This window comes from Phlebotomus papatasi, chromosome 3 (genome assembly GCF_024763615.1).
Source record: "Phlebotomus papatasi isolate M1 chromosome 3, Ppap_2.1, whole genome shotgun sequence".
Classification (NCBI taxonomy): Eukaryota; Metazoa; Arthropoda; class Insecta; order Diptera; family Psychodidae; genus Phlebotomus; species Phlebotomus papatasi.
This window is the reverse complement of record NC_077224.1, coordinates 16,379,340-16,393,549: the sequence shown is the minus strand read 5'-3', so window position 1 is coordinate 16,393,549 and position 14,210 is coordinate 16,379,340. Positions and strand designations below refer to the sequence as shown.

Below are 14,210 nucleotides of genomic sequence, written 5' to 3'. Positions count from 1 at the left end.
GAATGAAAAGGTTTAGGTTTTTTTTTTTTATAAAACAATGCTAAAGAGTTGTCCATCGTTTTACTCTGGAGGTTGGTTGCTAATGCTAAGACGGCGGTGGCTGTTAGTTACCACGCAAACATTGAATTCCTCGAACACCTATATCTGTCAAATTTCGCTTTCAAGAGCTCTAGCTGAAAAGCAGTATACTAAAATAAATTCTAAAGTTCTAAAGTTCTAAAATTCTAAATTCTAAACACTTATTAAAAACACTTCAAGGGTTGATGTTAAAATCTATTAAAATTTATGGTTCTATAAGACAGCCTCTTTGCTTCTTTGGAGAGGAATTTTGGGAAAATGAGTGTGAAGGAGTGGGATCCTGTCTAAATTTTCCTTAAACTCATTGTCAATTGTGTCATGTTTGAAAGGAGAGATGGATTTTCCACGCCCTCAAAATGTTTTCTCATCCATATGAAAGGGAACTTCAACTGTATTTCACTCTTCACCTCAGGAAGATTAAAATTCCTTTTCCAAAGACGACACAGAGTTGGATGTGTGCTTAGTAGGAATATAATCGTGAATGTAGGATAAATGCCGCAAAAACACTATAAAAAGATTTATTAATCCACCACCCCCTTTTTATACTCTCTTTCCCTTATTTCATTGCAGATAATAGACATTAGAGATATTCTACGGGTAGATAGTATAGAACAAATGAAAGATGTATATATTGTTCAGTGCTTGATGGAGACTGATCTTTATAAATTACTAAAAACACAGGTGAGGAAATAGATAAACCTTCAAGAAAAGATGTAAGGGAGCAAATCCTTTCAGACGGGTAATAAATCGGGATTTTTTTTTCGTTGTTCTTTCTCAACAGAGGCTAACTAATGATCATATCTGCTACTTCCTCTACCAGATTCTCAGAGGTCTGAAATACATTCATTCAGCTAATGTACTCCACAGGGATCTTAAACCAAGTAATATACTTCTAAATACAACATGTGACCTTAAGGTAAGTCAATTCTAGATATTTTCTCAATATTTTATTCATTATCAAATTTATTTTGCGAAAATCTTCAGAGAAAAGCGTAAGAGATAACTTTGATTACAAATCTCACGTAGATTTGGGATAAAAAATTTAAAGGGATTTTTTAATGAGATATTATATTTAAGGTATAAGACTTTGTTTCCCAGATGATTTCTCAAAGAAAGTCAAACAGAACAAAAAGCGAAATATGAAGAATTTCTGAAGTGGAAGGGCTTGGTGGGAAGAGTTTGTCAAGAGTTCTTTGGAAGCGTTTGATCCCTTTCAACATGATTGAATTACAAAATGTGCGATTTTAACCCTTCCCACAACTTTCGTGATGTATTTTTGTACTCAAAAAGAGAATATTTTAATAACATTTACTCAGCGACGACAGCCAAAATTACTTTTATCTGTAATCGGAGAAAATTTTTGTTATCAGTAAATTATCGGTTCATAATCGCTTGGGCCAGATTCTAGCTTGTTAGGGATTCCAGTGCCTTTCGAATGAATCCAGACTAGCCTCAATTGATTGATAAATACTCTTTGTAGAACTGATTAACCTTTGACCTTGAAAAAAAAAAACGTTATTAAGAGTAGTTCAAGGACATTTTCGTATAACTACTAAATCATACTCGAAAATGAAAATATATTTTGTCGATAGACCAAAAAATAACATGATTTTGTTGGAAAACGGAGAGGTATTTATTTATATACTTCCAGACTTTTGGTTTTACCGTGTTCAGTCTGCGTAGTGGCGAGATTAATGCTACACAGTAAAAAAATATTACAACTAAAATAGTGGGTAATTTTTTACATCACTATTTTAGTGGTAATTTTGGGAAACGTGTAATTTCTTTAGCGTGTAATTTTCAGCGAGTAATCGTTTGCGTGTAATTTTTTCCGTGTAAAATGTAGAATGTAATCTTGAATTTTGTGTAAAGTGCTGCGTGTAAAATATAAAAACTTGTAATTTCAAACGTGTAATTTTATTGCCTTGTAATTTTTTATACAAAATAATAATTTCTTTTACAAAATAACAATTTTGAAACTGCCGCTCTATTCTGTGCTCCTCCATTTTCCATTCTCTTCAGAGTCCTTCATTTAAAACAGCTGATGTCTCAAAGAAGATGTGGCTTTGGGGGCAAATCTGTAAAAAAATATATTTGAAAATATAAGAGATTGAAAAGGAAAATTTGCTATTCCGGAAACAATATTTAAATGATCGTGAAAAGATTGAAATACGACGGACATTAAAAAAAAAACTATAACCTTAGGGGGCTGTTGGCTGCCTTCACTGCTCCTCCAACTATTCCTCCTTCACCTCCTTATTCATTGCTGCATTTCGTCTTCTGCCATTTAGTCAACCTTCAGACCCTCTTCTCATATTGTGGTCCATCCCCATGATCCACTTTGCTCTGTAAATATAAAATAAACTAAATTGTATAAAAGGGTATTGCCGTAGAAACCGTGGAAGTCACAGATTGTCAGTGGTGTGCCCCACAATTACGGCACTAAGGGAAATTGTTCCCGGAATGACAGAAGCGCGATTGGAGGGATTCCACAATGGAAAAATAAGTTTAAGATAAATCACTTGAATATGTGGGGATCACTGTAGGATGCATTATGGACCCACTAAAAAAGCACAGGAGTGCTCCACAGTACAAAACACTAAGGGAAATCGTCTATTTCGGAGAAAATATGTGGAGTTGTGACAAGTTGAAACATGTTCAAAATCCATTGAAATAAATGCAAGTTTTCGCACCGTATTTTTAAAGGATTTTACTATAGGAATGATGATCACACTTGGGGCTACTTTGGGGGCCACCACTGACCAAAACATGCCCTTTGAGACAGAAAACTTGGACAAAATACGGGCAGAAAAACTCAAAGTGACGACAAGCCCCACGGTATAATTTCACATTGGTTTTTTTTCACTATTTCTCGCAATAAAACGTGGAAATCCGCTTTGGGATGTTGTATTTCACTTTTGTCTTAAAGGATTTGATCTTCTTTAATCAAAATTAGGGCATAAAAACTCAAAAAACAAGAGAAAATACTCACCGAGGTGGATGCTTCCTGCAGCTGTCAAACTGTAATGGCGAATTTACACGTTTTCGATTACACGCACCAAATTTTACACGCAGTGGAATTTTTACCACTTTTTTAATGACACAGTTCCACTTGAATAGTGGTAAAATTACATTTTTGAATTACACGCTGAAAATTTTTACACAAATTATTTTTTACACAAAATTTACCATTTTAATAGTGGTAAAAATTAAAATTTACAATTTTTTTAGTGGTAATTTGGAAATTACACGTTATTTTTTTTACACGATTTTTTACTGTGTAATGTCAAAATTTACATGAATGTTTGTGCAACCTGCTTGAAATTTCACATCAAAAACATTGCATCCAAAGCACAGTAGAGAGCTACAAGAGATAATAATGAATTTCATCCAGATAAAATTACTTAGATAAAACATATTTTGATCATAACAAAGCTGAGATTCTTCACAATCACCACTTCTGAAGGTCGAATTTTCAGCCGACCTCATTCGATTGGTTCCGAACTTTACCCGTCACTTCTGGAGAGTGAACAGCAAAAAAAATCAAATTGCGGTTTTCAGAAAAAGTCTTTTGTGTTTTCCTTAACCCATTCGTACCCATCGATTAATACATATATTAATCAAAAAGTAGACGTTTTTTGATCATTTATTTCTGCGCAATTGATGTCCGAATTTCTGTCGGGAATAGATTTTTCGTTACTTTGGTCTTTCAATTAGGGTAAGTGTGCTAAATTTCGGCATAGTTGCATGCAAGAGTCAAAGTCTCAAGTTTGAAATGTAATATTTTAAATACAAATTGATTTTTTTATTCTTTCTTCTGAAAGAGTGTTGCTTGGAACCTTATAAAGAGTTTACCGTTTTCATTTACTCTAAAATCATTCTTAATACATTTTAAAATGAATAAAAATATAGATAAAGCTTTGGTACCCTATTTCGGCCACCTTCATTCCCATAGTTCCTTGCCCTTCGGGAATTCTTCCAATGTCTTTTTTACGTTATCTCGTTTGTCGAACCTACATTTTTTGTTATTCTTTTGCATTGTATAATCACTAGAGTATGTAAAATCTAAAAATTCATGGAAATTCGAGGAACAAAAAAGGTAGCCGAAATTGCAAGCTGGCCGGAATTTAGCACACTTACCCTACTTCGAAAAAATAGTCCGACAGCGATGGAAATACATTTTGTTGCTCTTTTCTCGCTTCGCGGAAAGTAATGCAAAGTTTTTGCTCAAAACGGCAAACGGAAAATACGACATCCCGTTGAATTTCTTAAAATTGACCTCCATCCTCTTTCCTGATTTGAATTCTTATTGCTAATATAGTTACTCGATCTAAATCAAAAGAGTTTTAATTAATTAATGTACAGAATTTGAATTCAGTCATCTATTAATCTGTATGAAATTAATTCCAAAATATGAACAATCTATTTCAAGTATTTCTGGAACATTGACTGAATGAGTTAAAATATTCTTTAATTTTATTTTTAATTCCTGGATGCTTTGAAATGAAAAAAAATTGATATCAAATATTTACATAAATGCGGACAAGGTGTTTTCATTTTGTGTTCATGGCGGTTGATTTAAATTTGTTCATAAATTATCTGAAAATCATCTCAAAATTGGCAAGTGTTAATAAATTGCAAATTTTTAAGAATTTGACTTTTACCAATCAATTTTAATCTTTCCAAAGTTAAAGGAATTTTGGAGTATTTAAATTTTAATCTTCGAAAATTTGATTTCGAAAATTTTTCGGCCATTGATATAAGAACGAAATTGCATTTTCGAATTAAAGCCAAAAACTGGTTTTGGAAGGAGGAGGAGGTACGGGGAAAATGGGAAGAACACTTTTCAAGACAATTTTGATTTATATGGGAGTCACCGAAAAGCGAAAATCGATATCTCCTACCGTTTGACCTTTAGCCTTGTAACAAACAAAAATCGGACAAATTTAAATAAAATTATAAAGATAAATCAATTAAGAGTACTTTATCGATTCTTTACTGATTAAAAATGATACAGACGAATTGGAAATTTCAAGAAATTTCGAAAATTCGATGTTAATTTTTTTCTTGAAATTTCGAAAAATCTATAGCTATATAATAATCTAAATAATAAAATCTATAGAAAAATCTACAGATAAATTTCGAACTATTATGAATGCACATTTATCATAATAGAACATGTTAATTTGATCCATCCTTTGCAAAACGATCAATTTGATCCTTTTATTTTTATCAGTGAACATTTTTAAGTTTTTTTTCTCGAAAAGTCATAAAGTTGGGTTTAAAATTAGATTATTACAAAATTTTTTCTTCATAAATTTCTTCTTAAATAAATAAATAAATAAATTAGTTCTAGTAGTTGCCACTAGAGACGACACTACTGCTAAACATTAAAATTTGAAACAAAAAATAGACCATTCAATTAACTGAATATTTTATTTAAGAATTAAGATACAAAATTATCACAAATATAACCTACTCTCCAAGGTTAATTTATTCTTTAACGTCTGTTAAGCGGAATTTAAGGTCGCTTATTGGCATATTGAGTGATGTACTTATAATCTTTGGATTAGGATACTTCCATTCGATGTAATAGCTCCTTACCAGGCGACTCACCAGAGATTCAATCTCCATTTCTGCAAATCGACGACCAAGGCACATTCGTACACCTAGAAAAAATAAAAATAAAATTTAAAATTCTCTTTTGACATTTAATGCAATTCCCCATGTCTAACCGAAACCAAAAGGAAGATAGGAAAAAGGATGTGAGGAAGCGTTCACGGGACAAGTTATTTTGCTGTTTGGTGGACGTATCCATCGCTCTGGTTTAAATTCAGACGGATTGTCAAAATACTTAGCATCCATTTGAGTTGCTTGATTGCCCATCAAGATGTCAGTCTGGAGGGAAAAACAAATTAGAAAAAGCATTTAAATAATTTGAATAACGCACATTTTTTGGAATGTGATATCCTTTGAGGACAAGATCTTGTGCAGTCGATCTAAAGTTGGCAAAAAGCACTGGATTTATCCTCAAGCCTTCCTTAATACATGCCCTGAGATATGGCATATTACTCATATTCTCTACAGTCAGAGGAGATGTTTTGTTCGGGAGTATCCTTATCAACTCCTCTCTCAATTTATCCTGCTTCTCAGGATTCTTAGCCAAAGCGAATAACACGGAAAATGCTGCTGTTGACGTCTGAAATAAATTGAATTTATTAAAGTCAAAAACTAGTGATAAGTTTGTTTTAAATTGCGAAAAGTTTGCTTCCACTGAAATATGGTTTATGAGTTAACTGGGGTTGTCCACTTCACTCGAGTTCAAAAGTTTTTTTCTAAATGTATTCCAGAATTTTAAAATAGTTTTAGAACGATTTTAAGCAGTTTTAGAATATACTAAAATAATAAAGGTAAAAAGGGTAAAAAGACTAGTTTCCATTCAAAACAGTTTTATCAGTTTTGATAAGTTGCTAGGGTTACAAAAAAAAATAGATGGCAAAGCGTCGCAGCTTTCCGGAATGCCCGAATTTACGAGATAGAACTCTTTGTAAGTTATCGTTCACGTACGGATTTTGTTCGTAAAAGTTTATTTCCGTTTTACTTTTCGTGTGGCAAATCGATTGAGATATAGGCCTTTCAAAATGGTTAAACTTTGAGCTATGCAAATTCGATGTCGAATTTTTTTCGGTTATAAATGCCAAAGGATAGAATTTTCGCATGGACTACCTCCAAGAGTGAGTCCGACAATCTAAACAAAAATAGAAAGAAAAACATAAAAAATAGAACGCTGAGCCGTTTTCGAGAAAAAAAAAACACAAAAACTTTGTATTTGAAGAGGATGGGGAGAGAAGGAAAGAGAAAGGGGAAAATAGTCTTAAGATATTTTTTAATGAGTGGGGAGGTTACTGAATATTGCAAGATAATTCTTACTTTTTAGCTTCTAGATCGAAAAACTATATACAACCAATAAATAAAAATTTTCGAACAAAATAAATCATTTATAGATACTTTACCGATGCATTGCCGATTGAGTCCTGCACTGTCGAATAAGAAATTTCAATTTCAAGACCTTTCCAAAAAATTCAAATTAAAGCAAATCGATTGAGATATTAAGCCATCCAAAGCTTTTCATTTGCAAACATTGGCCTCAATTCTGAGCCCAAGATCAAGATCAAGATCAAGAAAATTTTAAGATTTTGGTATTCTGAAATCAAAAAATCAAGATCAAGATGTCAAATCTGTCAAATATCTTGGAATCTTGAAATCCAAGACACAAACCGTGTGGATATCAAGATTTGCAATTCTAGAACCAATATTTCAAGATTTCAAGACGTCAAATTTCTTGTTTTCTTGAAATAATTCCAAGAACCTCTCGGAGGTGCTTGGAATTTTCAAGATACTAACAATTTGAAGAATTTCATGCGGAAATTATTTTTGATGAAGAATATTTCTATAACAGATGATACAAAAAGAGAATTACTATGAAAAATGCTATGTTTGATCTTGTAATTTAATCGTAATGATACATATTTCTAGATGTACGTTTCGAAGTACAACACACAAATTGGAATACCTGCAAAATAATCACATCTTGCATAAGCACAACTAATGACCTTTCCAACGGACCCACACTTTTTAAATTCTGTTCGCTAGAACCTGTGATATAAAGGATAATGTAAGGCAAAGCAGAAAAAATATAAAAGTATTAATAAAAAAAAATTGTTACGTATAGGAGCAAAACCAAAACCATATTTTTAATCAGGAGACTCGACTCTATCAAATGTACCATGTAAGACCTCTGAGACAGAAAAAAGTTGTCAATTTGTTGCATAGTGTAATGGGATTGTGCTATAATCGGAATTATAAAGTGTTAGACTGACTGACTGATTTTCGTGGCTGGTAATATTAAAAATTAGATGATAAATTTTTAAAATTCTTGTTGGAAATGGGCCTTTGGCAACCTCATAAGTAGGAGGAATAGACACGGCTACACGGTATCAACCTCAGGATTAGAGGTTCTTTGCATAAATTTTCTTTGCCTAATCCTTTACTGCCAAATTTTACAGACTAAATATTTTAGATAATCAGGTTCAGTATAATTGGGCCCTCACTACTCAATCAACTTGCTTTCGTGCAAGTTGATTGAGTAATGCAAGTTCAACTAGATTGCAAGTTCACGTTCTCGCCGTTTTAGCGCTAATTGTTCTGCCATTTAGAATGTTGGTGTTTTTGACACTTCAATTGTCAATAATGTCAAAAACAGTGTGTAAATGTTTACTGTAAAAAATGATTTTTTTGTGTAGTTTAATGTAATTTCAGGATGGTAGAACGTTTGAATTGCAATTTCATTAAAATAAACGTCGTTTTAGTTAACTTTGCTCACATTTGTGTTAGACGAGTCTATTCAACGTTCGAATTGCAACGGGTTTTTAGGTAAGTTCTCTCTGATATGCCTTCGAATCGGTGCAAAAAAACTTAAACCGGAGAAAGCTCTCAAAACGGAGAAGTTATTACTGAACGAGGGGATTGTGGTTTGCTGCCATCAGTGTTGCTCGCATGAATTTTAAGCTTGCGTGAAAAATCTTTTTTGCGCCTTTTCCTCGCATTTTCGATAAAAATTGTTATGTGTTATCTTTTGAAGTGTTCGAAATGTATTTGGAATTTCGAGCAACACAGAATTTCGGACATAGGGTCGAAGGGACTGATATTGGCACTTTTAAAACAAGTGTTATGGCCTCTTGGCATCCTATTAGCTCTGTTTAGCAATACCCTTCCGAAAAGACAAAGGAATTTCAAGGCCAAGCCAAACCTGTTTAAAAATCGACCGGAAGTTTAAAGAGGAAGTTCACATATTCTCCGCATTAGCGCTGGATCTATTTCGATTTTTCGAAATTTCGAATTCAGAATATTATCCTACAAATCATTTGAACATACAGAGGCAAGTCTCACAAGAAGTTCACTTAGAAAAAGGTAAATGACGGTAAAGGAGTAAAGAAAAACATTTAAAAAGTTTTCCAAATAGGGGTAACTTGTGGCAGAAGTTCTGCCCCTGTTTACTTCGAATGCGCGATAGGAATTCGATCGATAATAGTTAATTAAACCGCAATATAGTTCATTTAAGTAATTTAAATCTACTCACTGAATCAACTCCAGCAAATAACGAGTCCATCACCATAATTGTCGCAATTTTTGGATCAATTTCCAAGAGTTTTTTCAAAACTCCCTCATTTTCCGCATCATCGGTGTTTTCTTTCATTTTTTGGATCCCAATATTGATATACTCTTGAATAACACTTTAATGAATTGAGAAGATTTATTTAAAAAATACTATTAGGTTAATAGAAGAAGGAAAGTATATCAGTTATAGTATTACCTGTACATATTATCCGTACTCCGGATGAGTTTACGATAAGAAGGTGTTGGAAATAATTTCCAAAGAGATGGCTTGAAATTGAGCTGATAAGTAAGGTCGAAGAAGACCTTAAGATCACTCATGAGAGTGTGCATATTTTTGCTGGTTGTATTATCAAAGATTCCAAGTCGGGTGTCCAGTGTAATTTGGCCAATTGATTCAAGGGCCCACATATTCAATTCTGCATAAAAATCCGCAGGAGTTTCCATGTTTTGATCTCTGAGGGAATGCAGTCTCTTGACAAAGTCTTGAGTGACTTCATCAACAGCTGGGACATATTTTCTTGTTATTTGGGGTTTCATCATGACTGAATTGACTTTATGCCGAAAATCCCACCAGGATTTTCCCTGACTAGTGATAAAAATCAGTTAAATATTAAAAATCATGTTGTATTATAGTAAAAAAACATACTCAACAAAACCGATCACTCCTTGATAAAAGTTTTTTCTCACATTTGACCGGTAATCGACAATTGTGTCAAATCCTCTCCTGATAGGATACTGCCCTTGACTCTGAAAGACTGTTTTAAAGTCTTCAGGATCGTACAAGAGGATAGCATCGTCTTTCCCAAAGACTCCAGGAATTTTACTAATATCCCCATACTCGTGTCTGAGTGTTGATAGAAATTCAGCAAAGTCCTTTTTGTAGTATTTTCCTCCTGGCAAGAAACTTCTCACTAATTGAAAGGTACTTGGTCCAGGAATCTCATGATATTGCCTGGCAGTATCCCCTTCCAAAGCTGCTACATGTTCATTGTTACTTACTGATGTGTGCTACGAAATTATACGTATTTTTAATAAGATGCAACGGATGCAACACTTACAAAAATGTATATTTTTAATAAAAAAAAAAATCAAAATAAGTACCACTTTCACAAGTCCCCTTAAGTGGGAAACTCTGTAAATATTATTGCACAAAATGACTCTCGCGTTTGGTAACATCTTGACAACTCGGTTGTTAACCTGCTACTGAGAAACTCATAATCAAAATATGTTTTATCACAATGACTTCGTCTGACTTTGGTGACAATTTTGTAATGAAAAGTGAAGGCCGCCACAAGTGTTTCTGATTCGATCGAAGATTGTTTGTTGATACCATAATAATGATAAATTTAGTCGCAAATATAGATGATACGGAAAGGTTGTAATCTCTGTTATCTCCATTATTATCAAAAGAAGTATTACGCCCAGATAAAGTTATGATAGCTGAGATTTTTTACAGGCAACTTCGTATTAATGTTTGGAAAGAATTGCATCGAACAAACTGATTTTAGCGGTTAAAAGCGATAAAATTCCAAAATTAATTCGCAATCTATATGAAAGCGCCCTCACTTTTGCCCATAAAATGGATGGATTCTATCACATTTGGAAAAGCATTTGAGGGGATGAAAATTGTGGAACTCGTGAGGTCAGTTTCTCAATAATTCTCAAAGCTCCAACTTTTAGTGCACTGCAAAAAAGCTAAAGGGGAAAATTGAGAAATCTTTGTCTCAATATCCCTATTTTTTATTATTTTTATTATCGAATTTGCACAAATCTGAGTTGCTTAAAAGAATCTCAGATATGCTAACATTTTGTCTGAAATAAAACTAATTACTTTGTATTAATTTTGATGATTTACTCATAACCGGAAATTTAGCCGTGATCATTACCAATTATCCTGTACAAGATACCATTTCTCTTGATCCAGGACACTTTTTCCTATTCTAAAAGAGGTTAAACTAGCCTTATAATGATACAAACCATAACCAACCACAATTTTATCGATTTTATGACCATGAATACGATGTCAGGACTTATTACACGATACTAGTGTCCCAATTTAGCTTTAAAAGTGTTCAAACAAAAAAGATTTAAAGAAGAAGTAAAAGAACACCGGAGAAGTGCAATCAAGATATAAAGATTCATAATCCGAAAACTCGAAAGAACACCATGGGCGGAGGGTGTCATTAAAATCGGAATGCGGATTTTAATATTTCTGAATTATTTTCCGATTAATTAATTTCCGAAACTAAATTTCCGAAAAATCACTTATATTTGTGTTTATGATAAAATTTTGACATCAAAATCTTATCATAAATCACAGAATTAGGTGCACAGCCAGAGTTTGGTTCCATAGAAGTGTCTTGGATAAAAGGTAAATGGAACTCTATTTGCAAAAAGAGTCGTTGATGTTCGAAGAATTCAAACTCAGTTTCGCATTTGGAAACTCCATTTTCGCACAAAGTGGGGGTAATTTATTAAATATCACCTTGACAAGCTGCTAAAAGTATGACTCAATGATTATAAGAAAAATTACAATGACATTGTAGACTTGTCTCTTTCATTTTCCTCGTAACAAAGCAAAAACAGATACATTTTGACACTCGAGACACTTCGAAGTTCGAACAGGAAATACTTCGAATACTCTTGGGACGAAACCAGAAATAAAAATGCCTTGACTTGGCTTACGAAATGATCTTCGTATGCCACTTGTCTTTAGAAAAGTCTGGCGGTGAATACACGGTATGGTTATTTTAAAACCTATCTTTATAGATTTCCCGTATCTTGAGTCGAAAGAGAACAAGATTTTTTTTTGAAGTTTAGACCTATCCATGCCATAGAACGTTAACAGATTTAAATATAAAGTGACGTTAATATTGAACCTCTTCTGAAAACCACAAGTTAATATCTCTTACTGTGTTCTCTCCACAACCAGTAAGTTATTACAGAGATTCGGATAGGCAAAAAATGGATTTCTATCAATTAAATTACGGGTGTCCAAAGGTCTTTTTACAAAGTTTTGATCTGATCTGACATTGTGAATTTCACGTACATCTACTGAAGCTGACATTGTAAAAGATATCAGAAAATATTATGAAATAATTTTACTGTATGGAAATGGGAGGTGTAATTTTCTGATAATTTCCCTAATTTTCAGATATAGGGGAAATTGGGGCACCACCAAACACGGGGTACCACCAAACACTGCGATTTTTTAATCGGATATTCGACTTCAGAGGATAAGACCTATAGGAATTTATAGGCACTATAGGGATGCTCGTCCACTGAAGGAATGGTTGAGATAGTCCAAGTAGTTTAGAAATAAAAATTAGTGTTTGGTGGTACCCCAGTTTCCCCTAAGAATATTAACCCTTCAAATAAGACAGTTATGTTTTTTTTGTATGGGGGAATTTATAAATGAAACCCACTGCGCACTGTGCTCTGCACGGTTAAATCTTTGGAAATCTCCCCTAGTGGTTCGTTCTCTGCTCTCTGTTATAAATTTTCTAAGTATGCCCTGCTTAAAATTGAAAGCCTATTTGGCGTAGTTGGCATTATCTTTAATTTCGAAACGTTTCGAACTTTAGTGTTTGAATTATACTCTGATATTATTAGATCTTGAATTCTCTTTTTAGGAATATTACGCTTTTGTGAAATTCTGTCTAGCAAGCAGGTTCCCCATCTACTCTGTATTAGAAATCTATGATTGTCTGAGATTTCACTACACTTCATTCTCTTTTATCTCACGTAGAATGGAGTATCATGTTCTTGGATTGAAATAAAATCTTCTAACTAAATAATTACATTATTCACTAAACCAGTGATAACCCCAGATAAGCTTACGGTAGCTGAGATTCTTTACAGGCGACCTCCAAATGTATGCAACTCGGGGTACTTGCAACACGGAATGTATGAAAATTCGATTGTGAGTTGAATTTTGAGGGTAAAGAATCGCGTCGGGTAAACTGTTTTTAAATCTGACATCACCTACTTCTAGCCGCCCATCGTCATTTAACCTTTGCCGAAAACCGCTTGTCGATATCTTTTTCCGTTCTCTCTCCAGAAGTGGTTATACTACGGACGGACGGAAGGACGGACGGGACGTCCACGAAAATCGATTTTTGGCGTATATGATATTCGTGATCTACGAGTGTGAAAACGTGTAAATCCAAAATTTGGACCCGAACTGACGAGGTCGGATTTCATCTGTGACCACAAAAGCTGAGATTGTAGAGAATCTCAGCTAAAATAATAATGGATGTGCCGAAAATCTCGCTTGCGAGAAGATCTTTTTCCCCTATCGACTGTCGTGCCACTACTTTCATTATTATTACTTTATAGAAATATGGCAGTGTTGCTCACGTGAATTATAAGTTTAATGTGAAAATTTCTTATATTAAGCGGCTGTGCAATAGTTTAACAATCTGACAAATTTCGCTCTTCGTGGGAGGAAATTTATAACCCTTTAATTACTGAAAATGTCGAAAATTAATCTTCCTTTATCTCAGAATTAAGAAGTATGTTCCTGACTATCAATCTAATCTAGGCTGTTCTCAACTCTAAGGGCTTAATAATTACATACTCGTGTCAGAGAAGCAGAGAAAAAAAGTGGTTCTAGTTTGAGGGATTAACATTAATTTACCTCGTTTGGATTAATGGAAAACTCATTAAAATTTCATGAAAAGTTAATGTTTGATCATAATACAGTTTTCCGCGATTTTCCCGCGCCCAAGAGAGAAACAACATGCCAAGAGGCAGCGTAAAAGCATACGAGCAAGATTAATTCTATTTTATTCTTCCGCCCCTTTGCACCCCTCTCAATAAAATGTATGTTTGTGTATTTTTCCTCTCCGCCTTCCTCCGTCCTGCGTGACGTAACAATCTTGTAAGGGTGTTTAAATATTTAATCTGTGAATTTTGTGTGAGAGGGAGATACTTGATGGGACTTTTCCTCTTTT

The 14,210-nt window shown here is 33.7% G+C and overlaps 2 protein-coding genes across 2 annotated transcripts in view; one reads left to right on the top strand and one right to left on the bottom strand.

The window, feature by feature from the left end:
- LOC129807881 (mitogen-activated protein kinase ERK-A) overlaps window positions 1-14,210 on the top strand; it is a 67,323-nt gene that overhangs the window by 31,349 nt on the left and 21,764 nt on the right. The window contains exons 3-4 of the mRNA XM_055857478.1: window positions 649-759; window positions 860-994. Coding sequence (XP_055713453.1) covers window positions 649-759; window positions 860-994 — 246 coding nt within the window. The remainder of the gene's footprint in view (window positions 1-648; window positions 760-859; window positions 995-14,210) is intronic.
- LOC129807872 (probable cytochrome P450 12b2, mitochondrial) lies at window positions 5,496-10,507 on the bottom strand. The gene is made up of 7 exons (XM_055857466.1): window positions 10,357-10,507; window positions 9,902-10,263; window positions 9,452-9,841; window positions 9,218-9,371; window positions 6,029-6,277; window positions 5,814-5,976; window positions 5,496-5,747 (listed from the first exon to the last, which is right to left on the bottom strand). The coding sequence occupies exons 1-7, from the start codon at window positions 10,429-10,431 to the stop codon at window positions 5,572-5,574; spliced, it is 1,569 nt and encodes a 522-aa protein (XP_055713441.1). The 5' UTR covers window positions 10,432-10,507; the 3' UTR covers window positions 5,496-5,571.